This window comes from Acomys russatus, chromosome 31 (genome assembly GCF_903995435.1).
Source record: "Acomys russatus chromosome 31, mAcoRus1.1, whole genome shotgun sequence".
Lineage (NCBI taxonomy): Eukaryota > Metazoa > Chordata > Mammalia > Rodentia > Muridae > Acomys > Acomys russatus.
This window is the reverse complement of record NC_067167.1, coordinates 16,425,430-16,447,483: the sequence shown is the minus strand read 5'-3', so window position 1 is coordinate 16,447,483 and position 22,054 is coordinate 16,425,430. Positions and strand designations below refer to the sequence as shown.

At 45.1% G+C, this 22,054-nt stretch overlaps 1 protein-coding gene across 2 annotated transcripts in view; it reads right to left on the bottom strand.

Annotated features, from left to right (window-relative positions):
- Positions 1 to 377: 377 nt before the first annotated feature.
- Positions 378 to 22,054, bottom strand: part of Lta4h (leukotriene A4 hydrolase) — a 34,738-nt gene continuing 13,061 nt past the window's right edge. The window contains exons 5-19 of one of the 2 annotated variants that reach the window (XM_051172805.1): positions 21,879 to 21,983; positions 20,443 to 20,495; positions 17,067 to 17,139; positions 16,703 to 16,843; positions 15,978 to 16,001; positions 15,247 to 15,317; positions 14,679 to 14,790; positions 13,671 to 13,815; positions 11,811 to 11,914; positions 11,327 to 11,397; positions 7,490 to 7,544; positions 5,064 to 5,159; positions 3,011 to 3,093; positions 2,295 to 2,399; positions 378 to 551 (exon numbers count right to left, since the gene is read on the bottom strand). In XM_051172805.1, the coding sequence (XP_051028762.1) occupies positions 434 to 551; positions 2,295 to 2,399; positions 3,011 to 3,093; positions 5,064 to 5,159; positions 7,490 to 7,544; positions 11,327 to 11,397; positions 11,811 to 11,914; positions 13,671 to 13,815; positions 14,679 to 14,790; positions 15,247 to 15,317; positions 15,978 to 16,001; positions 16,703 to 16,843; positions 17,067 to 17,139; positions 20,443 to 20,495; positions 21,879 to 21,983 (1,356 nt within the window). In that variant the 3' untranslated portion in view covers positions 378 to 433. The remainder of the gene's footprint in view (positions 552 to 2,294; positions 2,400 to 3,010; positions 3,094 to 5,063; positions 5,160 to 7,489; positions 7,545 to 11,326; positions 11,398 to 11,810; positions 11,915 to 13,670; positions 13,816 to 14,678; positions 14,791 to 15,246; positions 15,318 to 15,977; positions 16,002 to 16,702; positions 16,844 to 17,066; positions 17,140 to 20,442; positions 20,496 to 21,878; positions 21,984 to 22,054) is intronic. The other variant, XM_051172806.1, reaches the window with a different exon arrangement.

Sequence of the window (22,054 nt, the reverse complement as noted above, 5' to 3'; positions counted from 1 at the left end):
AGGTGCTACATACAGCCTGTGAGGAGCTACACCTGCTCTCACAGCCCTCAGTACTGGCTCACCCATGCCTTCACAATCAGGGCCAGCTCCACTGTAGTGCCCAGGCGAGGTACAGGGCCTGCTCTCCTGAGTACTGCAGCCAGTGAGGGGCAGGGCTAGCTCACTCGCTCTCATGGCCCCAGGACTAGTTCTGCGGCAGGTGGTGAGGGTCATGGTCAGGAAGGGGGAGGCATCATCCCTGCATCCTCACCACCTCACAGTAGATGAGTATACCACATTATTTTTAGGTGAAGAATTTTAGTGAAATCATCAGAAAATAATTTTTTAAAAATGACACTTTAAAATACGAGAGCTAAAATTTTTATATGTCGTCATAGGTTCAATTAAAAAAAAAAAAAAAGGAATTTTCTGAAATCAGTAACAAATCAGGTCCTTAATCCACTTTCAGATCTTTCCCCACCAGCATTGCAGTCACGGGATGCATACTGGCTTTATGCTCTTGGTAGATGCGGACGGCTTGATCGTGGGATTTGTCAAAGGCAGCAAGATCCCTGCAGAGAAGAGAGATGGAGAGACAGGAAAGTCATGTCATCGGTGAGGCTACACTAAAGGCTGCCCAAGTAAAGCCAGATGGTCCTGTGCAATCTCTGCATCAAATACTGGCCTGTGAGAGAGCAGCTCACAGGTACTTGGAGGGGGGTAGACTGAAGGGACGGTAGCTATTACCAAACATGGAGGTACAACTGGCTAAACCAGTCTTGTATGAGAAAGTGTACCCCAATTTGTGTCTAAAAAGATGCTTTTCAGGCTTATTTTAGTCAATCATTTAAGAGTATAAACATTCTAGCTGGGTGAGGTGGCTCACACCTTTGATCCCAGCACTCAGGCAGGCAGAGGCAGGCGGACCTCTGCGAGTTCAAGACCAGCCTGGTCCAAGATAGCCAAGACATTTTATATGCTCACCCCAATTTATTTGCCATTAGAGTGAAAATACTAACCATAGTTAAGCAACAATGGCAAATAAACTGGGGTGAGCATATAAAATGTAGGATTAGTCATTTTAAGTATGGCTACTAGTTTTATGATATAAAAACAGAACATTTGCCAGACGGTGGTGGCACACACCTTTAATCCCAGCACTCAGGAGGCAGAGGCAGAGGCAGGCAGATTGCTGTGAGTTCGAGTCCAGCCTGGTCTACAAAGTTAGTCCAGGACAGCCAAGGCTACACAGAGAGACCCTGTCTCGAAAAACCAAAAAAAAAAAAAAAAAAAAAAAAAAAAAGAACATTTTTTTTCCCCCATAAAAGGTATGTTTTTACATTTTGGCATTCATTTATTTCTTTAGGTGTGTCTGTGTGGACATGTGTGTGTACACACCTGCCTGCCTGTGGAAGTTGTTTCTCTCCTCACTGTGTGAGTCCCAGGGGTTGAACTCAGGTTATCAGGGTTGGCAGTAGGCACCTTGTCTGGTGAACCATCTTGCCAGCCCCAAAGGGAATATTCTTATTTGAGGTACACATCACTCAATTTGAAGTTGGATGGGCTTTAATTATGGAAAGCTTGTGCCGTCGGCTTTAAAATATGCGGCCATATTTTAAAAACTTGATAGTGGCTTACACTGGCAAAATTCTACTGTACTTATGAAGTCACTGCCAAGGCCACCAGATAACGCATGAAATTTGATGTCACAATTATAATTTTTTAAGAACATGGAGCAAATACCTAATCAGAGGACTTAATGGCGATGTTCTTAAATTACAACTTGTTGCTAAAATACATTCTCCGCTGACTTCCTGAGCATTTCTCTACTATACCTCAAACAACACTTGGCTCAGAGAGCTTGCATAGTGTGCAAATTTCTCTTTGAATTTACTTTTAGACTCTTCTTCACCCCTATACCCACCCACTTGCCAAGTTTTCTACTTTCAAATATCTTTCTGTATACCCAAGACTGTCTTAAGTCTGTTTCCTTTTTGTCTTGCCTTGCCCCATAGTAGCTAATCACACATTGTACTCGTGAAACAGGTAATGATGCTATTTTAAATTTAAAATGTCTCAAGTATTAATTCCTTACTTATGATAATCATCTTGAATACACTTAAAATTGCACTATAGATGGCATTTTACAAAAACTAAGGCCTCAGGCATGCTAAAGTGCTCTGTCATAAAGCTATAGACCCAGCCCTTTTCAAACCATTTAACAAAAAATGTCTTCTGAACACACACACACACACACACACACACACACACACACACACACACAAGCCTGAGGCACACGTCTGATTTGGCCTTACTTGAAGAGAGGTCGAGTAAATTTCATCCTTCCTTGTTCAGTTGCCATTTTTAGAGCCAAAGGAATTGCTTCCTCCCATTTCGATTGAATGCAGAGCCGTAACCATCTGGAAGGATTTACAGAGGTGTGGGAGAGAAGGTGAGCGGGGAATGGAGAGCCTGGCACTCCTAAACACTCCTAAACGCTATGAAGGCGAACAATCCCAACTGTAACCACACTGAGCACCTTTACGTCATCAACTCACACCCGCGCACGCACACACACAGCTAACAACTGGAGAAGAGAGGAAGAGGAGCTGGTTCTCGAGAAAGACCCTAAGTGTTGGGTTTGGACTATGGGAGTGCTCGTGTGCACTATAAAGTTGGTTTCTCAAAGGGATGACTTAAACCTAGCACTACAGATTTGAATTAAGGACCGTGAAGGTGTCACAGAATCAAAGGTTGCTAGCTGTGCCCGTCCAGGGTTGCTTTGGCTACTTGGGAAAGGGAGCCTATTTACCAGTGAACTCTCCGTTCTATTTTTTTTTTTTTTTTTTTTTAAGTTGAGGGACGCTGAGAACCAAGTCTAGCAGAACAGATTAAGGTTGTCATGTGACAGACGTCGTCCGACTGTGACTGTCTATGGGACGCACGGGCTCTCAGCTCTGCTTTCCCTTTCTCCACTGTGTTAGGCTATCATCCTGCTTTCTTCCACAGAGACAAGTTAAAATGATGGTACCTGAATCGTATCTCAGAATTGTTAATGGCATTGAAGTTGTACACCTCTTGCATTCGCTTTATGTGCCCCAATGGAAGAGGTGCCTAAGAGCAAAATGAAGAAGTATGACGGATCATTTCAACAGGATTCCCTGGAAGAAAGGAGCTGCAGAGAAAGTCTTAGCCAGATTAAAGTCCTAAATACCTTAGGAAATAGAAATATGCTGGACAAGGGTAAAAGACGCAGATGCACGCTAAAGCAAATCCCTAAAGACTAGTTCATGGGAGGGACGCTCTGGGGGAACAGGGGCAAGCTCTTTTGTGGAGGAACTTGGAGAAATAAAGGAGGACTATGCTCTCCTCAGGCTTTCTAGACTGTTCCAGAATCCTTTAGGTTCCTCCCCACATCCTACATAACTTAAATTTATCCCATTTTTTAGAGAAATCACACTTCCTTACATTTTCATCATTGGTTGCCTTTGATGATTGGCTTTATCGGTGTCTATTTCTTCTGATGTCATTTTTAGATGATTTTTTTTTTTTTTTTTTTTTTTTTTTTTTTTTTGAGATAGGGTTTCTCTGTGTAGTCTTGGCTGTCCTGGACTCACTTTTTAGACCAGGCTGGCCTCGAATTCACAGTGATCTGCCTGCCTCTGCCTCCCAGGTGCTGGGATTAAAGGGGTGTACTATGCATCATTTTTAGATGATCTATATCCCTTTAAAATGGCAGCCCTTAACCTTTCATGTCACAGACCTCTTTGAGGTGAGTGACACGGCCTCTGTCCTGGGTGGGGTTGGAGAGCATTTATTGTATAAATACAAACGCCTAGATATAATTTCAGAGGATGCCTAAGCCTCCTGCACTCATGTTAGCCCACACTGAAAGGGGAGACAAGTTTGGAAGAAGGAAAAGAGACGAGATTAGACAGAATTTAAGATGCCTACAGAGGACGGGCTGAGGTCCCTAGGGAGATGCTCCCCACTATCCCACTGTGGCCTCTCCTTACCTGACAGGACTGCCTACGAGCCAGCCACCTCCATTCTCACTAACTGCTAGGCCTGTTCCAAGTTAGTACATTAGCTCCCACATGGACATATTTCGGTTCCACGTGCACCCCGCTAGGCCAGCCAACAAGAGCCACCTCTCCGATATCCTGACTCTCCCTGTTTGCCATACCCCCTCACATCACCCCATCAGGCTTTCCTCTCCATCCTAGTCATGCCAGTAGTGCTACAGAAAGCTATTGAGCTCATGAGTGGTGCGCTAAAATCAAACTCTCACTATGACAGGCCCTCTGATGCCTCAGTATCTCCGGCTAGGCTCTGCATCAGTCAGTACACGCTCTCTCTAGGTCCTTCGATGCAAGGTTGCCCTATACTCTCCCTTTGCTTTCATGTACTCTCCCAGTTATCTGGGTTTGAAATTAAAATCTGCTTGAGTTCTTTTCTGTCACCCTCCAAGAGTCACAAGACACTGTGTTTTCATCCTGCAGTCTCTCTGGTCTGATCTCTCCTCCCTCCCAAATAACTTTACCCCCCATACCCACCCCCCCTTCCCGTGGCCTTCACATCTCCCGCAGGCTAGGCTTCATAATTCATTATGTAATCAAAGTGGCTCTTGACTGACAAGAACAAAATCTACATTTCTTGGCTCAGGATTTGAGATTTATCATATGAGATGCCTCAGGGCTCTGTGAACTTCCTCACCCAGCCCTACCGCCAACACCAAACCAAGCCTCACTTCATCAGAGATCCTTCCTCCTGTGAGGACCAAGCCTTTCTTCACTAATCCATTCCAAGTGGGGGCTAAAACACACCTCCCACCACTGCCGGCTTCACATGTGGATCCTAATCTTTCTAGAACGAGGATTATCTTTTCTTACACATGTTTTGATTTGGCACACAGTACTAATCATACCACAATTCAATAAATGCTCTTTTTAAAGTAAAAATTAAAAAGTGGACTATGTAATTTATCTTCCCACAAGTTTTTTCATTGATTTTCCCCCCTGCACTGAGGGACACCACACGCTATGCATCTACCCTGATCTCCAGCGCTGGGAGCTGGTCCTTACCTTCTGCAGCACCTGTGCTAGGAACTCATTGAGCTGATGGGACGAGAGGTCCTTCAGGTCTGCGGCACTAAAGGAATTTAAATCCTCCTCTTTGGCCTGGAATAAGCATTACAGGGTTATTTTCTGTCCAGGTGTAAAATTTCATAATGTTGGTAAGTCTGACATAAAAGGAAAAATGAAGAAAAACAAATAAATTTACAGCTGAGCTTGCGTAAGCCGATGACTTTGGAGGCGGATGATTCCTAAAACCTATGTTATTTAGGAAAAGGCAGGCCACTCACACCATAAGAACGCAGGGACACGCGCCCTCCTTTGCTTTTCGGATGTTGTTTGAAGCATTAGAGATACAGTGATTTCCAAAGCAAAGAAACAGTACATAAAGACCCATAAGTTAATTCAGTATGGAGGAGGCACCTTATATAAGCCAAATAAGAATGGGGCAGGTACTCTATGGACTCTGGGATGGCTCCGCCTCTCATACACGGGGCACACAACCACAGCTTTACAGATGGTTCTTATGACATCACTGTCTTTTATGTGTGTGCGCGTGCATGCGTGGAACCTGTGTGCACATGCACGTGGAGGCCAGAGGTTGGCCCTGGGCATCTAACTTGCTGACTCTCCGCTTTTCTGAGACGTGTTCTCTCTTCGAACTTGGAGTCCCAACTCGGTAGCCTAGGTAACCAGCTTGTCCTGGGGAGCCCCCTGCGTCTGCCTGCTGAGCTCTCAGATTACAGGAGCAGGCCACCATGCCTGCCTGCCTCTTTAGGTGGATGCTGGGCATCCATATTGCAGGCCTCAAAGTTGATCAGGAAGTGCTTTAGCCATTGGGCCACCTCCCCAGACCTTCTATATGAGTATTTACATACATACACATATTAGACACATACATACACACACACACACACACACACACACACACACACACACACACACACACACACACACACACTCCTTTACTATTTGGGAAAAACAACCAAGAAAAGCACATTCACAGTTAACATCCTCAGTGTTAGCAACTCCGCCTGCTCCCTCTGCTAACTGAGCTGTTTATAAGCATCTGCCTTTCCCTGATCCGCGGCAGGAACTCTTCACACTTACTAAGAGGGTTCCAGGATACTCGGGCTACAGAAATCTATGAGCTACGAAAGACGAGCGAAAAACTCGAGGCTCGTGTGCCGAAGGGTGCAACCAGGTTTCTCTCCTTGAATATAGGTAATTAAGTCTCTGGCGGCACTAAAGAAAGCCTACTATTAAACGATCCTTCCAGGCCGACTCCAACGCCACTCCACATAAAATATCCACAGCCAAGGTGCAGGTGTACACAACAAACAGCTCTCTGAAAGGCAGCTATGGGGAAGGCTTCATTCCCACAGCTTTCCTTAGATGGGCAGCAGGCAGAGCCACAAACAAGCCAAAGCCAAGACACAAGGTGGTGGACCTAAACTCAAATGTATGACTCCAAACAACTTACAGCTTACAGTGTTTTAAATGCCACCTCCTCCCTTCCTTCTTTCTGTCCTCTCTTTTTTGACAAGGTTTCAGGATGTGGTTGGCTCTGCATTCACAACCCTCCTGCCTCTGTGCCTGCGTGCTGGGGTCACAGATGTGTCAGGAAGTGGGCTAAGTTAAAGGATTTTTCACTGGATGCTGGCTTCTAGTTCCTGCCTTATAGCTCTTGCTTTGCTCTTTTTCTTGTGTCTGTTTTCTCCCAGTACCTGAAATGCTTACCTACCCTGGGTTCAGTCACCAGTACCCCCAACTCCAGTAAACGACTTGAAACAGGTTCCAAGTTGGATTTTAGGAAAGCTCACTGCTCAACATAAAAGTAAATTATGCATAAATCTAATTTCTTTCATTAAACTACCATTTCTTTCATTTCTCCAAAGGCAAGTCCATCTCTGTTTCTTTTATACCGTGAAGCTCAGCAGTCTGCATATGAAAGATTGACAAGAGACTGGCCAAGCACACCTGAGAGACAGATTTCAGAGAGCAACACTAACATTTGCTGCAACTGTCAAGATAAAGCAACTAAGTTGTCTCTTATTGTCTATCCAGACTCATCCAGGGGAACATGCCCAGTCTGGCTTCCCTGGTTTTAGTCCGTATGCAAGGAAACTCCTCCTTAGGAAGTTCTGTAGCAGTGAACAGAGGCAGCAGCCAGCAAGCCCTCAGTTCCTCCCGTTCCATAGTTGGCCTTACACACTGACTCATGACCATTTAGGTTTACCTATAGGCATACAGGTACATGTGTGTGAAGCACATCTTATGAGTGATGGGGGGGGGGGGGGGGGGTGAAGACAGTATCATCCCAAGGAAACAACTTACAAACACAACTAGTCACCGTTTAAACTACCCGCCCCCCACAAACAGAGGCATCTTTGTACAAATCAGAAAAGAGAGGAAAATCATCCATCACTACTTACAGTGACCCATCTTTGGCTTAAGGCGATGCAAGCATTTGTCAGAGTCATGTCATAACTGCGAAAACGAAAAGATATTCAAGGTTATACTTTATATAAACATATCCTTTCCCGTAAGCACACTTTTATGCTATATAATATGTACTTTAAAATTTCAATTTCTTTAAAGATAAAAAGCTCCTAAGTGGGCCCGGAGAGATGGCTCAGAGGTTAGGAGCACTGTCTATTCTTCCAAAGGTCCTGAGTTCAATACCAGCAACCACATGGTGGCTCACGACCATCTATAATGAGATCTGGTGTCCTCTTCTGGTGTGCAGGTGTACATGCAGGCAGAATGCTGCATACATAAATAAATAAATCTTTTTTAAAAAGAGCTCCTAAGTGTCAGAATTAAGAAGACTGCTTGACTCATTTAAGAACCAAATCCAAATGGGTACCACACCCTGGATGTGACATTAAATAAAGCTTCTGGCTGCCCTTCATAGAGAACACAAGCATCCCAGCACAACTGTCAGGCACCCAAGGAGGACTCCAGCCACTCACGGCAGCATGGAGAACATCAACCCTCACTCTCAAGGATTTTACTTTGGGTTGTTCCAAACGTTTCATCACCCAGACAATCTACAAGCAGGCTAGGTGACAGGCACTGTTCCATATGCCAGGCTTGAGAGTCCAAAGTCACCGTGTGATAACCCCATTCCTTTCTTTATAGAGGTGGGATTAATCGTTAAGCAAAACAAGCTATGCTGGGATGTGTGTGCTCCCAACTTGCTGTGAAATGCGCATCAGTGACGAGATATAATACATATCAATTTTATGTTAACCCTTATGCTATTAGAAGTCATGATCCCTGTTTCCGGAAGTGGGAACTTGGGGTCAGTGACGAGGGATGCTAGCAGGTAGGGTCTGCCTCTTTTTACTGTTATTGTTTTATTCTTTTCCTAGGGAGCAAACAGGGATGCCATTCACAATTCTCTTCAAGGCAGGTTCAGCAGTAAGTGTAACTTGCTGCACTTGGACCCTGGCAGTAAGTACATCCCAAATGCTCTTCAGTTTGAATCTGAGGAGAACTCCAGAGCCCCATGTGTCGAAGGCTCGGTCTTCAGCTGGGGTGCTACTCAGAGGTGAATGGACAATAACTTCATCCATAAATGAATGGGCTGCCAGGAGGGGAGGCCTACTCGGAAGTGGGTCTCTGTCTCGCTCTCTGCCTATCCCCTCCCCGCCACCTTCCCTGGGTTCTGCTTCATCACAGGCTAATGTGACCACAGACAGAAACAGGAGCCGAACCGAGTCTTCTCAAGTCATGCTGGGAATTTTGTCCAGCTGAGGCAGCTGAGTAACACTGGGGCCAAGCAGCCGCTTGATCTCCATGCAGATGTCAGACTGCTCTTTTTTTTTTTTTTGGTTTTTTGAGACAGGGTCTTTCTGTGTAGCTTTGGCTGTCCTGGACTCCCTTTGTAGACCAGGCTGGCCTTGAACTCACAGTAATCTGCCTGCCTCTGCCTCCTGAGTGCTGGGATTAAAGGTGTGCACCACCACGCCCAGCCAAGCTCTGATTTCTTTTTCTTTTTTGTTTAATTTTATTTTATTCAAGCTCTGATTTCTTAAACACCAGGACAGTGGGAAGGATTTGGTTGGTGTCTTTTAGTGTTCTGAAATTTCTTTCTAAGTGAGGTTGAATGGACTAAATATCTCTCTCTCTCTCTCTCTCTCTCTCTCTCTCTCTCTCTCTCTCTCTCTCACGCACACACACACACACACACAAACACACACACACACACACACACACACACACACAGACATACGCACGCGCGCCCTGGGAAAAGCAATGTGCAAACCAGATCCTAGCCGTGCTCTCATGGTGTGTACAGTGATGCAAAAGGACAAATGTCCAGTTGCACAAGTAAACGTGAAACTGCAGACCAGAGTACCAGGAAACTCACATGCAAGGTCTGACCGGCACAGAGAGGTTAGGAGACGCCTCCAAGAGGAAGTGGTTCCTAAGCTGAGGTTGGAATTACCTATGTAGGAGGGGCGTGTGCTTGGGTGCTAAACTTGGATGAGGGTGGAGAGTCTGACCAGAGCAGAGCAGACCAGAGGGAGTGGAAGGGAAAGGAAGGATTTGGCTTCAGTCCAAGAGTAGAGGAGCATCAGGGAAGATGGCTAACGGGATGACAGATTGGCACAGCTGCAGAATTTTGTTTCTGCTTGTCTGTCTGTATCTACCTCTATCTATCTATCTATCTATCTATCTATCTATCTATCTATCTTTCTATCTACCCATCTACCTATCTACCATCCATTTTTGTGACAGGGTCTCTCTATTATGTAGCCTTGGCTGTCCTGGAACCCATCAGACTAAGCTGGCTTCCAACTCAGAGATCCGCCTGCCTCTGCCTCCTGTGTTGTCAAATGCTGACTCCAGCTCTCTATAGGGACTGGTGCAGCATGAGGCCAGAGAACATGGAGGTGCAAAGCTCGGAGGCCAGGGCAGTCTTCCCGGAGGAAGAGCCAATGTGGCAGTGAATGCTAGTGGAAGTGCAGGAAATGGAGAGGAACAGATGAGCCCCAGGGAGTAGGGGGACGGGGGACAGAGGGGGGGGCATTTAAATGCACGAGAACGTGGAGAACAGTGTAGGAATCAGGATTAGGAGTCAGCACATCTCTCCTGACCACACGCCCAGTGGCCTAACCACTCCTCCTCAGCCCGGACCCTCAGGAGGCTGCTCCAACACCTATGGCCACAGTGTCCTTTTCTACATCACCTTCTGATGCCCACCCTGTGCCTCAGTGCCGTTTAGTGGGAGAGCAGCTGGTAAGGACTCTGCGTGATCCGAAGGGAGGACAACCAAGAGTGGCAGCGTGGCGGAGCAGCATCCCTGCACGAAGCCGGAAATCTAGAGTGCAGCGCCCTGACTCCAGGAAGGGGTTCAGTTGAAAAGACAGGCTAGGTAAGGCTCCAGGGCTTCAAGGCTTACTGTTTATGAGTCATGCAGTTTAGGGCACTTTGGTCAGGTGACCCTAAATTGCCACTTCTGGAACTAGCATAAGGCTTAATATAATATTGATACATATTATACAATAGTTAAATGCCATTTTTCTTACTGAAAAAGTGTGTGTGTGTATGTGAGAGAAACTGTGTGTGTATGTCTGTGTGTGTGTGTGTGTGTGCGTGTGCGTGTGTCTGTGTCTGTGTATTTTAGGACAGGCTTGCTATGCCACCCTAATTCACCCTGGGCTCATAACCCTCCTGCCTCCTCCTTCCGAGGGCTGGGGTCAGAGGTCGCTATCATGCCTAGCCTTCATATAAGCTTTAAAAAGAGAAAACAGCTTACTTTTCCCTGAGTCCCTTGTCACCCTCGTGTGGAAACAAGGCTCTCAGTAAGACTTGCGATCAGCTCAACAGATGTGTCTGTAAACCATGGAAATGGAATTTGGCTTCAGGGGAAAAGTCTAGAAACCTAAACCCTTTGCTCTCTTCACTGACTGGCAACAGTTTAAGAAAAGCACACAGTTCTTCTGGGTACTCTGAGAGGGCTAAGGCTAGGTGTGTCCAGCCTGCAGCCCTTGGGCCTCATGTCCTGAGATGCCTATATACACATCCCAACACGTCTGTAGATGGGTACGCTGTGTAGCAATAATAAAAGGTCGAATGCTCGCTGTTTGGTGGTGCACACCTTTGATCCCAGCACAGGCAGGAGGATCTTCGTGAGTTCGAAGCCAGTCTACAGAGGAACTCAGGACAGCCAGGACTATACAGAGAAACCCTGTCTCAAAAAAACAAAAACAAACAAAAAGGCTGACTACCCTTGACTGGGAGGAAAGGTGATTACGCACTTGGGTTTGACAGGAGGCAGCCCAGGGGAATGGAGCCAGGCGTTCCAATCGACTTGATTAAGAAGATCCACCTGCGAAAAGGAAACACACCAAGCTTGTGACAGGATGACTTTCCCTGAGGTCCTAAGGAAGATGCGAGCAACTGAAAGCAAACTTGTGAGTGGTCAAACACACAGTTTCCTCTACTCTGCCACATGAAGATAGTTCCTAAATCTCGCTGCTTTTTAAAATTTACATTCAGCAGCAGATCATTGTTGTGCCTATTTCTGGAGTAAAAACGTGACATCTTGACATGTATAAAATCCAGCTAATTAACATACAAACTCATAGTCATTACTAGTGCTCGGAAAGAGAATTAAAATAGGTAAACCGAGTCTTACAGCAAATTCTGAGCCAATACTTAAGATTAAGTAATTCAGGCAGCCTAACCGGTAGTTCATAGGGTTATACTGCACATGAAAAGATAAGAAGAATTAAAGCCGACCTTATCTTTAAAGTGGGAATATAGGAAGCTCTTCCAGTCGTCCGTGGTCACACTCTTGTAGGAAAAGTTCTCAACATAAGCCTTTAAGAATCCTAGGAACACCTCTAGGAATAAAAACATTTAAAAGAAAAGGAGTCAGTTTTCACAGAAAGGCAACTCTTTGACCTTTTTTTTTTTTTTTTTTTTTTTTGTGGTTTACATTGTTCTGCTAACCACAGACAACAGAGGACACTCAAAAGGGCCAAGGAGAGCGTTTGACGGGGAATGAATGTTCTGGAAAGGAGTTGGTCTCAAGCTGGGCCTTTCAAGTCCATGTGAGTTGATGCAGGACAGGTGTTGGAGCCCTCCTTCCAGCCAGGCTGACATAATGAAGACACAGAGCAATCACCCTCATGAGAACAGGCAGAGTGGAAGGGGAGGTGCCTTCCAAGTCAATCAACAAGGGGAACCTCCAAGCCACCAGGATGAGGTCACGTCAACTCAGCACATCTATGTAAGAAAATGCTGTCATAGCACTGAAAGAAATGAGACGGCATCACGTGTACTGACTACGAGCACGCAGAATATCGAGCTTACAAAAGTAGGACACAGACACAGCACAGACATGGAGGCCACTCAAGCTCTCTTGCCTGGGGGTTGGGGGGGGGTGGGGGCTCATATGTGCCAAGGCTCCAACAGATGCACAACACGGTGCATACTGCCAAACCCTGCCGTACTGCTCTTTTCCCTATGGACAGGCCTGTGTAAAATTTAACTCCTACATGGGGCATGAAGAGGTTAATAACAGCAACTAGTGAGGAAGCAGACTCATTACAATACACTGATAAAAGCCACATGGGTGGGATCTCTCTCCAAACACTGGAAGCCATTAAAGCCACTCCGGGTCTCAAGTGCCAGGCTGAGATATCGAGGAACATTTGTCGTACTTGCTGAAGGCCACAGGGTGCAAGACACGACACTGGCAACTTAGATATTCTGAAGTGGAGCCTTGAAGTTGAAGAGGTGAGAGTCCTGAATTACTACGGGAGGGGGGGAAATAGCGTGCCGAAGTTGTTAACGATCACGCTAAGGAGGCAGCTTACTACGGTGAGATCTTGAGACCTTGAGATCCATGGAGTCTTGAAGAAGGAAAAAGAGAATTGCAGTGGCCGTTGCAACTGCAGTGGTGGGACGTGAACCCACAGGTAAGAGCGAGCAGCTACAGGGTCCCTAATTTTGTTCTTGAAAATCAGTGTACGTGTGTGATTGACTGTTTACCTGCACCTGGAATAAGATCTGGAGGCACACACATCAAAGTGTTAACGGGGTGATCCTGGGGCTGGAAGGGGTGGGGGAGCTCTCACCTGTCAGTCACAAACTTCTGGGGTATAGCAAGTTTGTCTATGGATATATGCTATTACTCTTATTCTTTTCTTTTTTTTTGTCTTTTTTTTGGTGGTGGGGGGGTGCGGTTTCAAGACAGGGTTTCTCTATGTTATCTTGGCCATCCTGGACTCGCTCTGTAGACCAGGCTGGCCTCAAACTCACAGCAATCCACCTGCCCTAGTGCTGGGATTAAAAGGCGTGTGCCACCACACCCGGCCTATTACTCTAATTCTTAAAGTATAATGGGATTTAAAAAAAAAAAGAAGAAGAAAAGCCAAGCCACATTATGTAGGTTAAGGGGTGGGGTAGAGTTCGGTGGATATAAAGACAGCAATACGGATGTCTCCACCAGAATAAATAAAATGGATGTATAAAACACAAACAGTTTACAGTTCACCTCTGCTCTTCTTACCACCCTCCAACAGAAAAGCAAAACAAAAACAAACACCAAACAAACAAACGGAAACCAACAACCAGACAACGCCGGCCACTTACCTGGTCCGCCGAGGAGCTGTTCGAGGTAGAAGAGCAGCGCAAAGCCCTTCTCATAGGGAATGGAGGAATAGGCCACGTCGGGGTCCACATCCTTGAGGTCAACCACGAGCTTGGTGAAGGGGTGGGTCTCCCCAAAAGTTTTTATCTGCAACCCAATGAAAAAAGAAGAGCGTTCCCCCAGAAGGAACACTGTTACTGTGCCAGCAAGCTGGCAACGAGGTTCTACTTCACTCAGGGGTGTAACGGTTTCTAGAATTTTCCACTTACAGAAACAGTATGGCGCCATCACTCATGGCGTCTAACTATAAGAATGGGAAGTAGGTATCTGTCTGATATTTCTTGCTCATAACAGGCTTTACTTTGACAAACAAAACAAAACAAAACAAAACCTACAGAGATGATTTACTATCTGAGCTACAGGAGACAGCATTTAAAATTTTACAAGTATCAGCCGTGCAGGCACAATGGCATACGTCTGTAATCCCAGCACTCAGAAAGGCAGAGGCAGGCAGATCTCTGTGAGTTTGAGGCCAGCCTGGTCTACAAAGTAAGTCCAGGCCAGCCAAGGCTACACAGAGAAACCCTGTCTTGAATAAATAAAAAACAACAACAACAACAAAATCGTAAGTATCAGGGCCAGGTGGTTGGTGTCTTTTAATCCCAACACTCAAGAGGCAGAGGCAGAGATCTCTGTGAGTTCGAAGCCAGCCTGTTCTACAGAATGAGTTCCAGGAGAGCCAGGCCCACACAGAGAAACACAAATAATCTCAAAAACCAACCAAACAAAAAAAATCACAAGTATTTCACATAAAATCCAATGAAATAATCAGCTGTGTGAACAGCAAAGAACTTGAGTGTCCCTCAGCTCCCCGTTTAAAACACGGTCATGAGTGACATATGTCAACACACTATTACATGGCACCTGCTCCACACTTCATGCCTGTACTGTGGCTTTCGTATTGACTGTACATCGCTGGGCGAACGCTTCTAAGGGCCCACCCTACTTACCGTATTCTGCAGCTCTCCCCATCCTCCCAAAGCATGGAAGTGTCTGAACTTCTCCCCAAACAACCGTCCGCAGATGTGGCGCTCTAAATACACAGTATGACCTTCGTTTAACCTGAAAAGGAACAGAAAATGGGTACCGTCCCAGCAGAGAGGACATGGCAGTTTAGCCAAGCAGAGAGTTTCTTTTTGATCTTCCCGAGAGAGTTGAGCAGTTGGCTATGCAGCATGGCCTCTACATCCAGCCGCTGCGTCCTAGAGGAGCCTAGGCAGTCAGCTAAGACAACAGCAAGCCCAGCCCAGCAGGTGGCAGCAGAGAAAACTAAGTGGCAATTTCGCTTTAACTGAGTTCATGTGTTAAAATGAGGCAACGTCAGCATAAACTGCCTGCCTAGCCCGTACCACTGTGACAAGTGTGGCAGGATCTTTTAACACTCTGTGTATCACAGTGGCCATAAGGAAGAGAAAGATATGCATAGGAAACAGAGTGGTGGCTGGGGGGGGGGGGTGGGGGGGAGAAAAGTCAAGGGCAACCAATACAGAAAAGAAAGAAAAAAGAAAAAAAGCATACCAAAAGTGATCCCAAGTTTTGTTAGTCACTAGGTTTCCTGTCCAGCTATGAGATATTTCGTGAGCAATAACCTGAGGGGACAGTGTTAAATAATTAGTGATCAGATCTGTTATTACATCCTATAACACGACTTACTTAATACTTTCTCTTAACTTCACGACTTGACGTTTTTAAAAACATATTCAAAAGTCACTTATTTCAGGGGAAAGATAAAACTCAATCAAAGACCAAAAATACATAAAGTACTTTAAAGGGTTAGAAACAACTACCACTAAGAAAAACACATAGAAAACATTAAATTAAATGAACATGTAAGTCAATTAAAATATTTCATATACAGAAAATAACAATATTTGTTTTTATAATCACTTATCAATTATAGTTGGCCAAATTTTTCTTTTTTTTTTTTTTTTTTTTTTTTTTTTTTTTTTTTTTTTGGTTTTCGAGACAGGGTCTCTCTGTGCAGCCTTGGCTGTCCTGGACTCGCTTTGTAGACCAGGCTGGCCTCGAACTCACAGCGATCCGCCTGCCTCTGCCTCCCGAGTGCTGGGATTAAAGGCATGCGCCACCACGCCCGGCATCCAAATTTTTCTTTAATCTATTATATCTAATCACTAAAGTCGTAAGAGATAACCCCAGTTTTCTTTTACAAATAATATCTTCCTAGCAACACAGTGGGCATTTTAACAACTTCTTGAGGGTTAAGACTGTAACAAGAAATTTTCACTTACATTGGAGAGTGACTTGTCACCTGCCTACAAAAGAGAAAATATCTTAGTATTTCCATCATCAGAGGACAGGCTGGAGGACACCAACTTTCCATCTCAGGCCTGGCCTATGGGCCATCGTATGTCTACTGTGATGCTTCAAAAGCTTCAAGAGAGACCAAGGAGGCAAAAAGAGCACTCCTCTTTCCTTCCCTAATCAGAGAAGGACCAACAGGCTTCTCTGTAAATCCAGGGACCGCTTCCCTAGTTCCATCTTGCTTATCTATCATTTTCTTTCCCTTCTGTTTTTTTTTTTTCCATGTGTGTATGGTGTGTGTGCGTCTATAGCTATGTATTCATGTGGTGTGTGTGTCTGTCTGTCTGTGTGTGTGTCTGTGAGTGTGTGACTACATGGAACCCAGAGGGACAACCTTAGCTGCCATTCCTCATGTACTGCCCTCCTTGGATTTTGAGACAGCATCTCTCATTGGCCTGAAGCTCATCAAGAAGCCTAGGGCGACTGGCCAGTGAGTGACAAGGACCTACCTGTCTTCACCTCCCCAGGCCAGGATTACAAGTGTGTACAGCCACGCCCAGCCTTTTGACATTGGTCTGGGGTGGGGGGTGAGGAGTCAAACTCAAGTCCTCAGAACTGTGCAGTGTGCACTTTTACTCACTGAGCTATGCCCCAGCTCTTCCCCTAGGTTTGTTTTTGGGACCTCCACTGCAAATGAAGAACTATTTCTTACCAACAGAGTAGGAGTTACGAATGTGAGACAAGGGTTCTCCATGCCGCCGTAAGGGAAGGACGGGGGCAGGACCAATAGGTCGTACTGCCCCCACACATAGGGCCCTCCCAGATCTTCCGCAATCTTAAGCATAGATTCAGTCTGGAAAAAAGAATGAATGCATGCATATCTCCTCTTAGTGATTATACTAGTAATTTCTTAAGGGTGCAAATAGCTTTCTGTGAAGGTTGCAAGTTAAACATATTCTTTGAAATGATAAACTGCACAACGTGTGCTTGAACCATTGCTGAAAGCTACTGCTTCACTCTCAAACCTTAAATCCGACATTTGTCATAATTACTAGGAAGGGGGATGCATGACCAACCTCAGAAAATTCATAAGCAGATTTTTCCACCTGCTCTTTCTCAGACCACACCAGAGTTCTTGGGCCAATTTGCCTGCAAAATGGAAAAAGCTTCATAAAAAAGAAATTCAAGTCAAATGACTCACCTGGGTCTAACAAGGAACCTAGGTATGTTGTAATAACCAGCCCTTATAAAGTAAGACTGGGCCGGGCGGTGGTGGCGCATGTCTTTAATCCCAGCACTCGGGAGGCAGAGGCAGGTGGATCGCTGTGAGTTCGAGGCCAGCCTGGTCTACAAAGTGAGTCCAGGATAGCCAAGGCTACACAGAGAAACCCTGTCTTGAAAAACCAAACAAACAAACAAAAAATAAAAAATAAAAATAAAGCAAGACTAGACTGGCCATGTGCTGTCAGGGAGGGATAAGGCCAGATAGCTTGAAAGAGCAAATCTGCTGTTAAACACACAGCCATATATCTCTGTGGAATGCAGTTAAAGGAAACCAGAGGCATGAAGTCCCCCTGAAGGTTCGCTTCCTGGCTCTGTGCTAAGACCTCTGGGAATACAGGCTCCTCTCTCAATCTTACAATGCAGAAACCCAGTCAGAGACTGAACAAGAAAATCCCAGGATAGGGATGGATACACACTTGGTTATGCTGGACACACACGTAATAAATCAGTGGAAAAAACAAGAAGTCCTGTTACACCATGTAACACAGCTCAATGTCCTCATAAGCACTATGCTTAATGAAATAAACTGGTCAGCAAAAGGCACGTGCTGCATGATTCTATTTATGTGAAGTAACTAACAGGGTCAGATTGTAGGCACAGAAGCAGAACAGTGGTTACCAAGGACTGGGGTGGGGTAGAGATGCTTAAGGGGTACAGGGTTTTAAGGGGTATGGGGTTTCAGGTCTGGCAAGGTGAAGTTTGACAGATCTGTTTCACAACAAGGTAGCTATATTTTACACCACTGGGCGCTTCTTTAAAGTGGCCAACACTGTAAAATTCATGTGGTTTTCACAATAATTGTAAAAAAAAAAAAAAGAAGTCATAAATATAAAGATGTGTCATCCCTTTATTTTGCCGTGTTACTCTGCCCCAGAGACACAATCTCTAGGACATTCCTTCTAAACTTTAACTGTGTAGAGTGTGTATCAAGAAAATTCATTAAAATATAAATTTTGATTTAGAAGGCTTGAGAGAGGGCCCAATCATTTTATTTTCTTTCTTTTAACTTTTAAAATTATATATATAGGGTGTGTGTGTGTGTGTGTGTGTTCTGTAGAGGGGCACATGTCATAATGCACACATGGTGATCAGAGGGCAACTTTGAAGAGTAGGATTTCTCTGTCTACCCCTGTGTGGGCTTCGGGGAACCAAACTCAAGACTGCAAGGCTTGACTACAAGAGCCTTTACCCAGATCTGCATTTCTGTGAACTACCAGATTACAGTCCGCAGACTATAAGCTGTGAGGGCCACCCAACAGAAACTTAGGAAGGATCACAAAAGCACACACATTACGATGGAATTTGGAATTTTCTGATAGCCATATTTTTAAAAAGGGGGCGGGGGGCCTGGAGAGATGGCTCAGAGGTTAAGAGCACTTTCTGCTCTTCCAGAGGTCCTGAGTTTAATTCCCAGCAACCACATGGTGGCTCACAGCCATCTCTAATGAGATCTACTGCCCTCTTCTGGTGGGAAGGCACACATGCGTACATACAACACATGTTGTATGTACAAAAAATACAAATCTTTAAAAAAAAAAAGTAAAATAATCGAAACTAATTTCAATAATGTTTATTTGAACCACTAGGTCCAAAGTATTATTTAAACTCAGTCAGGATAAAATTTAAACTCAGCCGGGATAAAAATATTGAAACATCTCACATTTTCATACAATCGTCTGTATTTTTACTTATAGTGCATTGTGGTTTGGGTGAATTGTGTTTCAAATGCTCAACGGCTCCATGCAACCAGTGACGGACAACACAGGGTTATCATCCTACGCGGACTTAAAATTAACAAGACATGGGTCCTGGCCTGGCCAGGTCTAAGTGTATGACCAAGCAAGTTACTAAAAACTCAGAAGAGTCAGTTTCCTCTTGGAAGAACAAATAAAATAAGAAAAAAACAACATTCATAGGTACCCCAGAGCTGAGGACTCAAGGAGATTAGCATTAGCCTGGCACCCACTGACAGCTTCCATCACCTGCTGCTGCATTATCATTGATTGAGGTACATTTCTTCCCTTTTCCAGAGGAAGGAAATGAAATTCAGAGGTAGTGAGCTACCCAAAGATGGATTTAGTAACTACCGGAGCTAAGGCCTGGCTCTGGGCTGCCTGACTTCTCTACCATGTGCACATTTTTTGCAATGAAAAGACTGTGGTGATTGTAAATATCCTAACTTTCAGTTGTTTAGAAAGGAGAGCAGAGCCCAGGAGACAGGCTCAGTCAGAGAAGTGCTCGCCCGGTGGGCACACAGGTCCAAAGTCAAATCTCGGAACCCACGTAAAAATGCTGAGTGTGGTGCTGCGCGCTTGGGATCCTGCTACTGGGGAGGTGGAGACGCAGAAGTACATAAAGTTTGCCAGCCAGCCAGTTTATTCTAATTGCAGAGCTGCAGGCCAATAAGTAGACGCTGTCTCCAAGGAGGCAGGCAGCATCTGAGTGAAGCACTTGAATTTGTCCACGGATTTTAACACACATGCGTAAGTATGCACATGTACTACCCCCACACACATAAGTGTACCTGCCACATATACATACATACACGGCTAAAAATTTGAAACAAGAAACTGGGTGTGGTGTAGTGGCACGCACCTTTAATCACAGCACTTGGGAGGCAAAGGCAAGAGGATCTCTGTGAGTTCAAAGCCAGCCAGCAGGTTCCAGGCCAGCCAGAGCTATATAGTGAGACTCTATCTACAAAACAGAACCATCCAAGCAAAAGAGCAATTTCACTACTGGTAAAACTTGAGTCCAAATACCATGTTTCTGTGTTATTTCTAAAAGTCAAAGGGCCTTTATATATCTTGTTTCACAGAGCTGCCTATGAGGCTGGAGAGGCAGATTATAACTTCTAGAAAGAAATGGAAAATGGAGACATGCCTTGTTCAAGCCCACGTTAGCGCCCTGCTCTCAGCCTAAAGAGGGAGCACGCTCATGGTACATCGGAAAAACTAAGGTGCAGTGGTAAAGACTTTTTAATCAAAATTGATTTGTCATCTACAATTTTTAACTCTATCTGAATTTCTCTAGAGCTGTTGGCCTGACATCACGGGAGAATACACAATGTTCTACCCATCAACCCTGCCAGAAGTTCAACTTCTGGCCTTGGCTTCATGCCTATGGCTTCATCTTTTTATAAATCTCAAAATCTGTGCAAAAACTCACCTGCTTTCTAGAGCTCCAACGACTAAAGCGATCAGGTAGCACGGTATGGGAACCTGGAGGGGACAAACACACACACAGCACGTGCTTCGTCAGTGGGCAGAAGTGGTGCCGGCTAGGCAGCTCAGCTGTAAAGTTATAAAATTCTTTTTTAAATCTCCAAGCTTTACTATGAACCTACTTTCCTTTGGTCCTTCTCAAACAGTCCTACTTTTAAGGGGCAAATAGTTCAACGTTTATGATACAGAAACTACTTCAAAACATCTGTTTCCCTTTTATTCTACCAAAGGGGAAGCTACCAGCATGCAAAAGACAGGATTGCACAAATTTAAGCACACTAAGCATTTTTTCAAAAAAGTCAGGGCTAAGTACACAAAGGCTTTCCCCTTATATTTTTAGATATTTCTCCCCTTCCAATTTCCCCTCCTAAATTCCTCTATATTTTAAACCAGCAATAAGTAGACGCCAAAGCTATAATAGCACAGGTCCCGAGAGGAGGCTGTAGACAATTAAGGCAACACATCTCACAGGCAGGAGTACAGAGACAGGCCTACTCTGTCCACTGAAGGACAAAGACACAAGGTCAGTTAACGCCCGGCTCTGTCAGAATTTTAACCTACAGGGTGGTATTTCTCCTTTTCTGGGAGCGTTCCCATTTACAGATCCTCTAGCCAGCCAGAGTGCATGCTGAGGAGGCCTTAAAAGAACAGGAAGCCGGGCTGGGCACTGGTGGCACACTCCTTTAATCCCAGGATTCAATGCCAGCACTCGGGAGGCAGAGGCAGGTGGGTCTCTGTGAGTTCGAGGCCAGCCAGGTCTACAGAGAGAGTTCTAAGATAGCTATGGCTACACAGAGAAACCCTGTCTCAAAAAAAAAAAGAACAAGAAGCCTACTAGAAGTGGGTTAGGAAGAGCAGTGAGGCAAGCCCAGCAGTGCCGACCCAGCAACCTCTGCCCAGGAGGACACAAGTAAGAGGAATGAGGAGAGAAAGGCTACTTTTAAAAGTCTATCGCGGCTGGAGAGATGGCTCAGAGGTTAAGCGCTGATGGCTCATCCAGAGGTCCTGAGTTCAATTCCCAGCAACCACGTGGTGGCTCATAACCATCTATAATGTGACCTAATGCCCTCTTCTGTCATGCAGGCAAGCACTGTATACATAATAAAGAAATAAATCTTGAAAAAAGTCTATCGCTTTGGCCAGGGCGTGGTGGCGTACGCCTTTAATCCCAGCACTCGGGAGGCAGAGGCAGGTGGATCACTGCAAATTCAAGGCCAGCCTGGTCTACAAAGCGAGTCTAGGACAGCCAAGGCTACACAGGGAAACCCTGTCTCAAAAAAAAAAAAAAAAGTCTACCACTTTTTCCCAGATACCCTGTGTAGATGTAGGTTATTTGAAATTCACTACTGACCCAAAATCTAGACACTGATCTGACCTTACCCTCTGGTTGAATCTGTATATCTTCTTGCTAGGGTCTTCTGGGTCAGGGGATTCTCCATCTCGGATTGCACTCATGAGAGCCACGAGTTCCTTTGGGACAGACACCTAATCAAAAGGGGGAAAAAAATCACTTCTAATTATAAAGCAAGGGTCTATGCATCTTAAACTAAAAATGT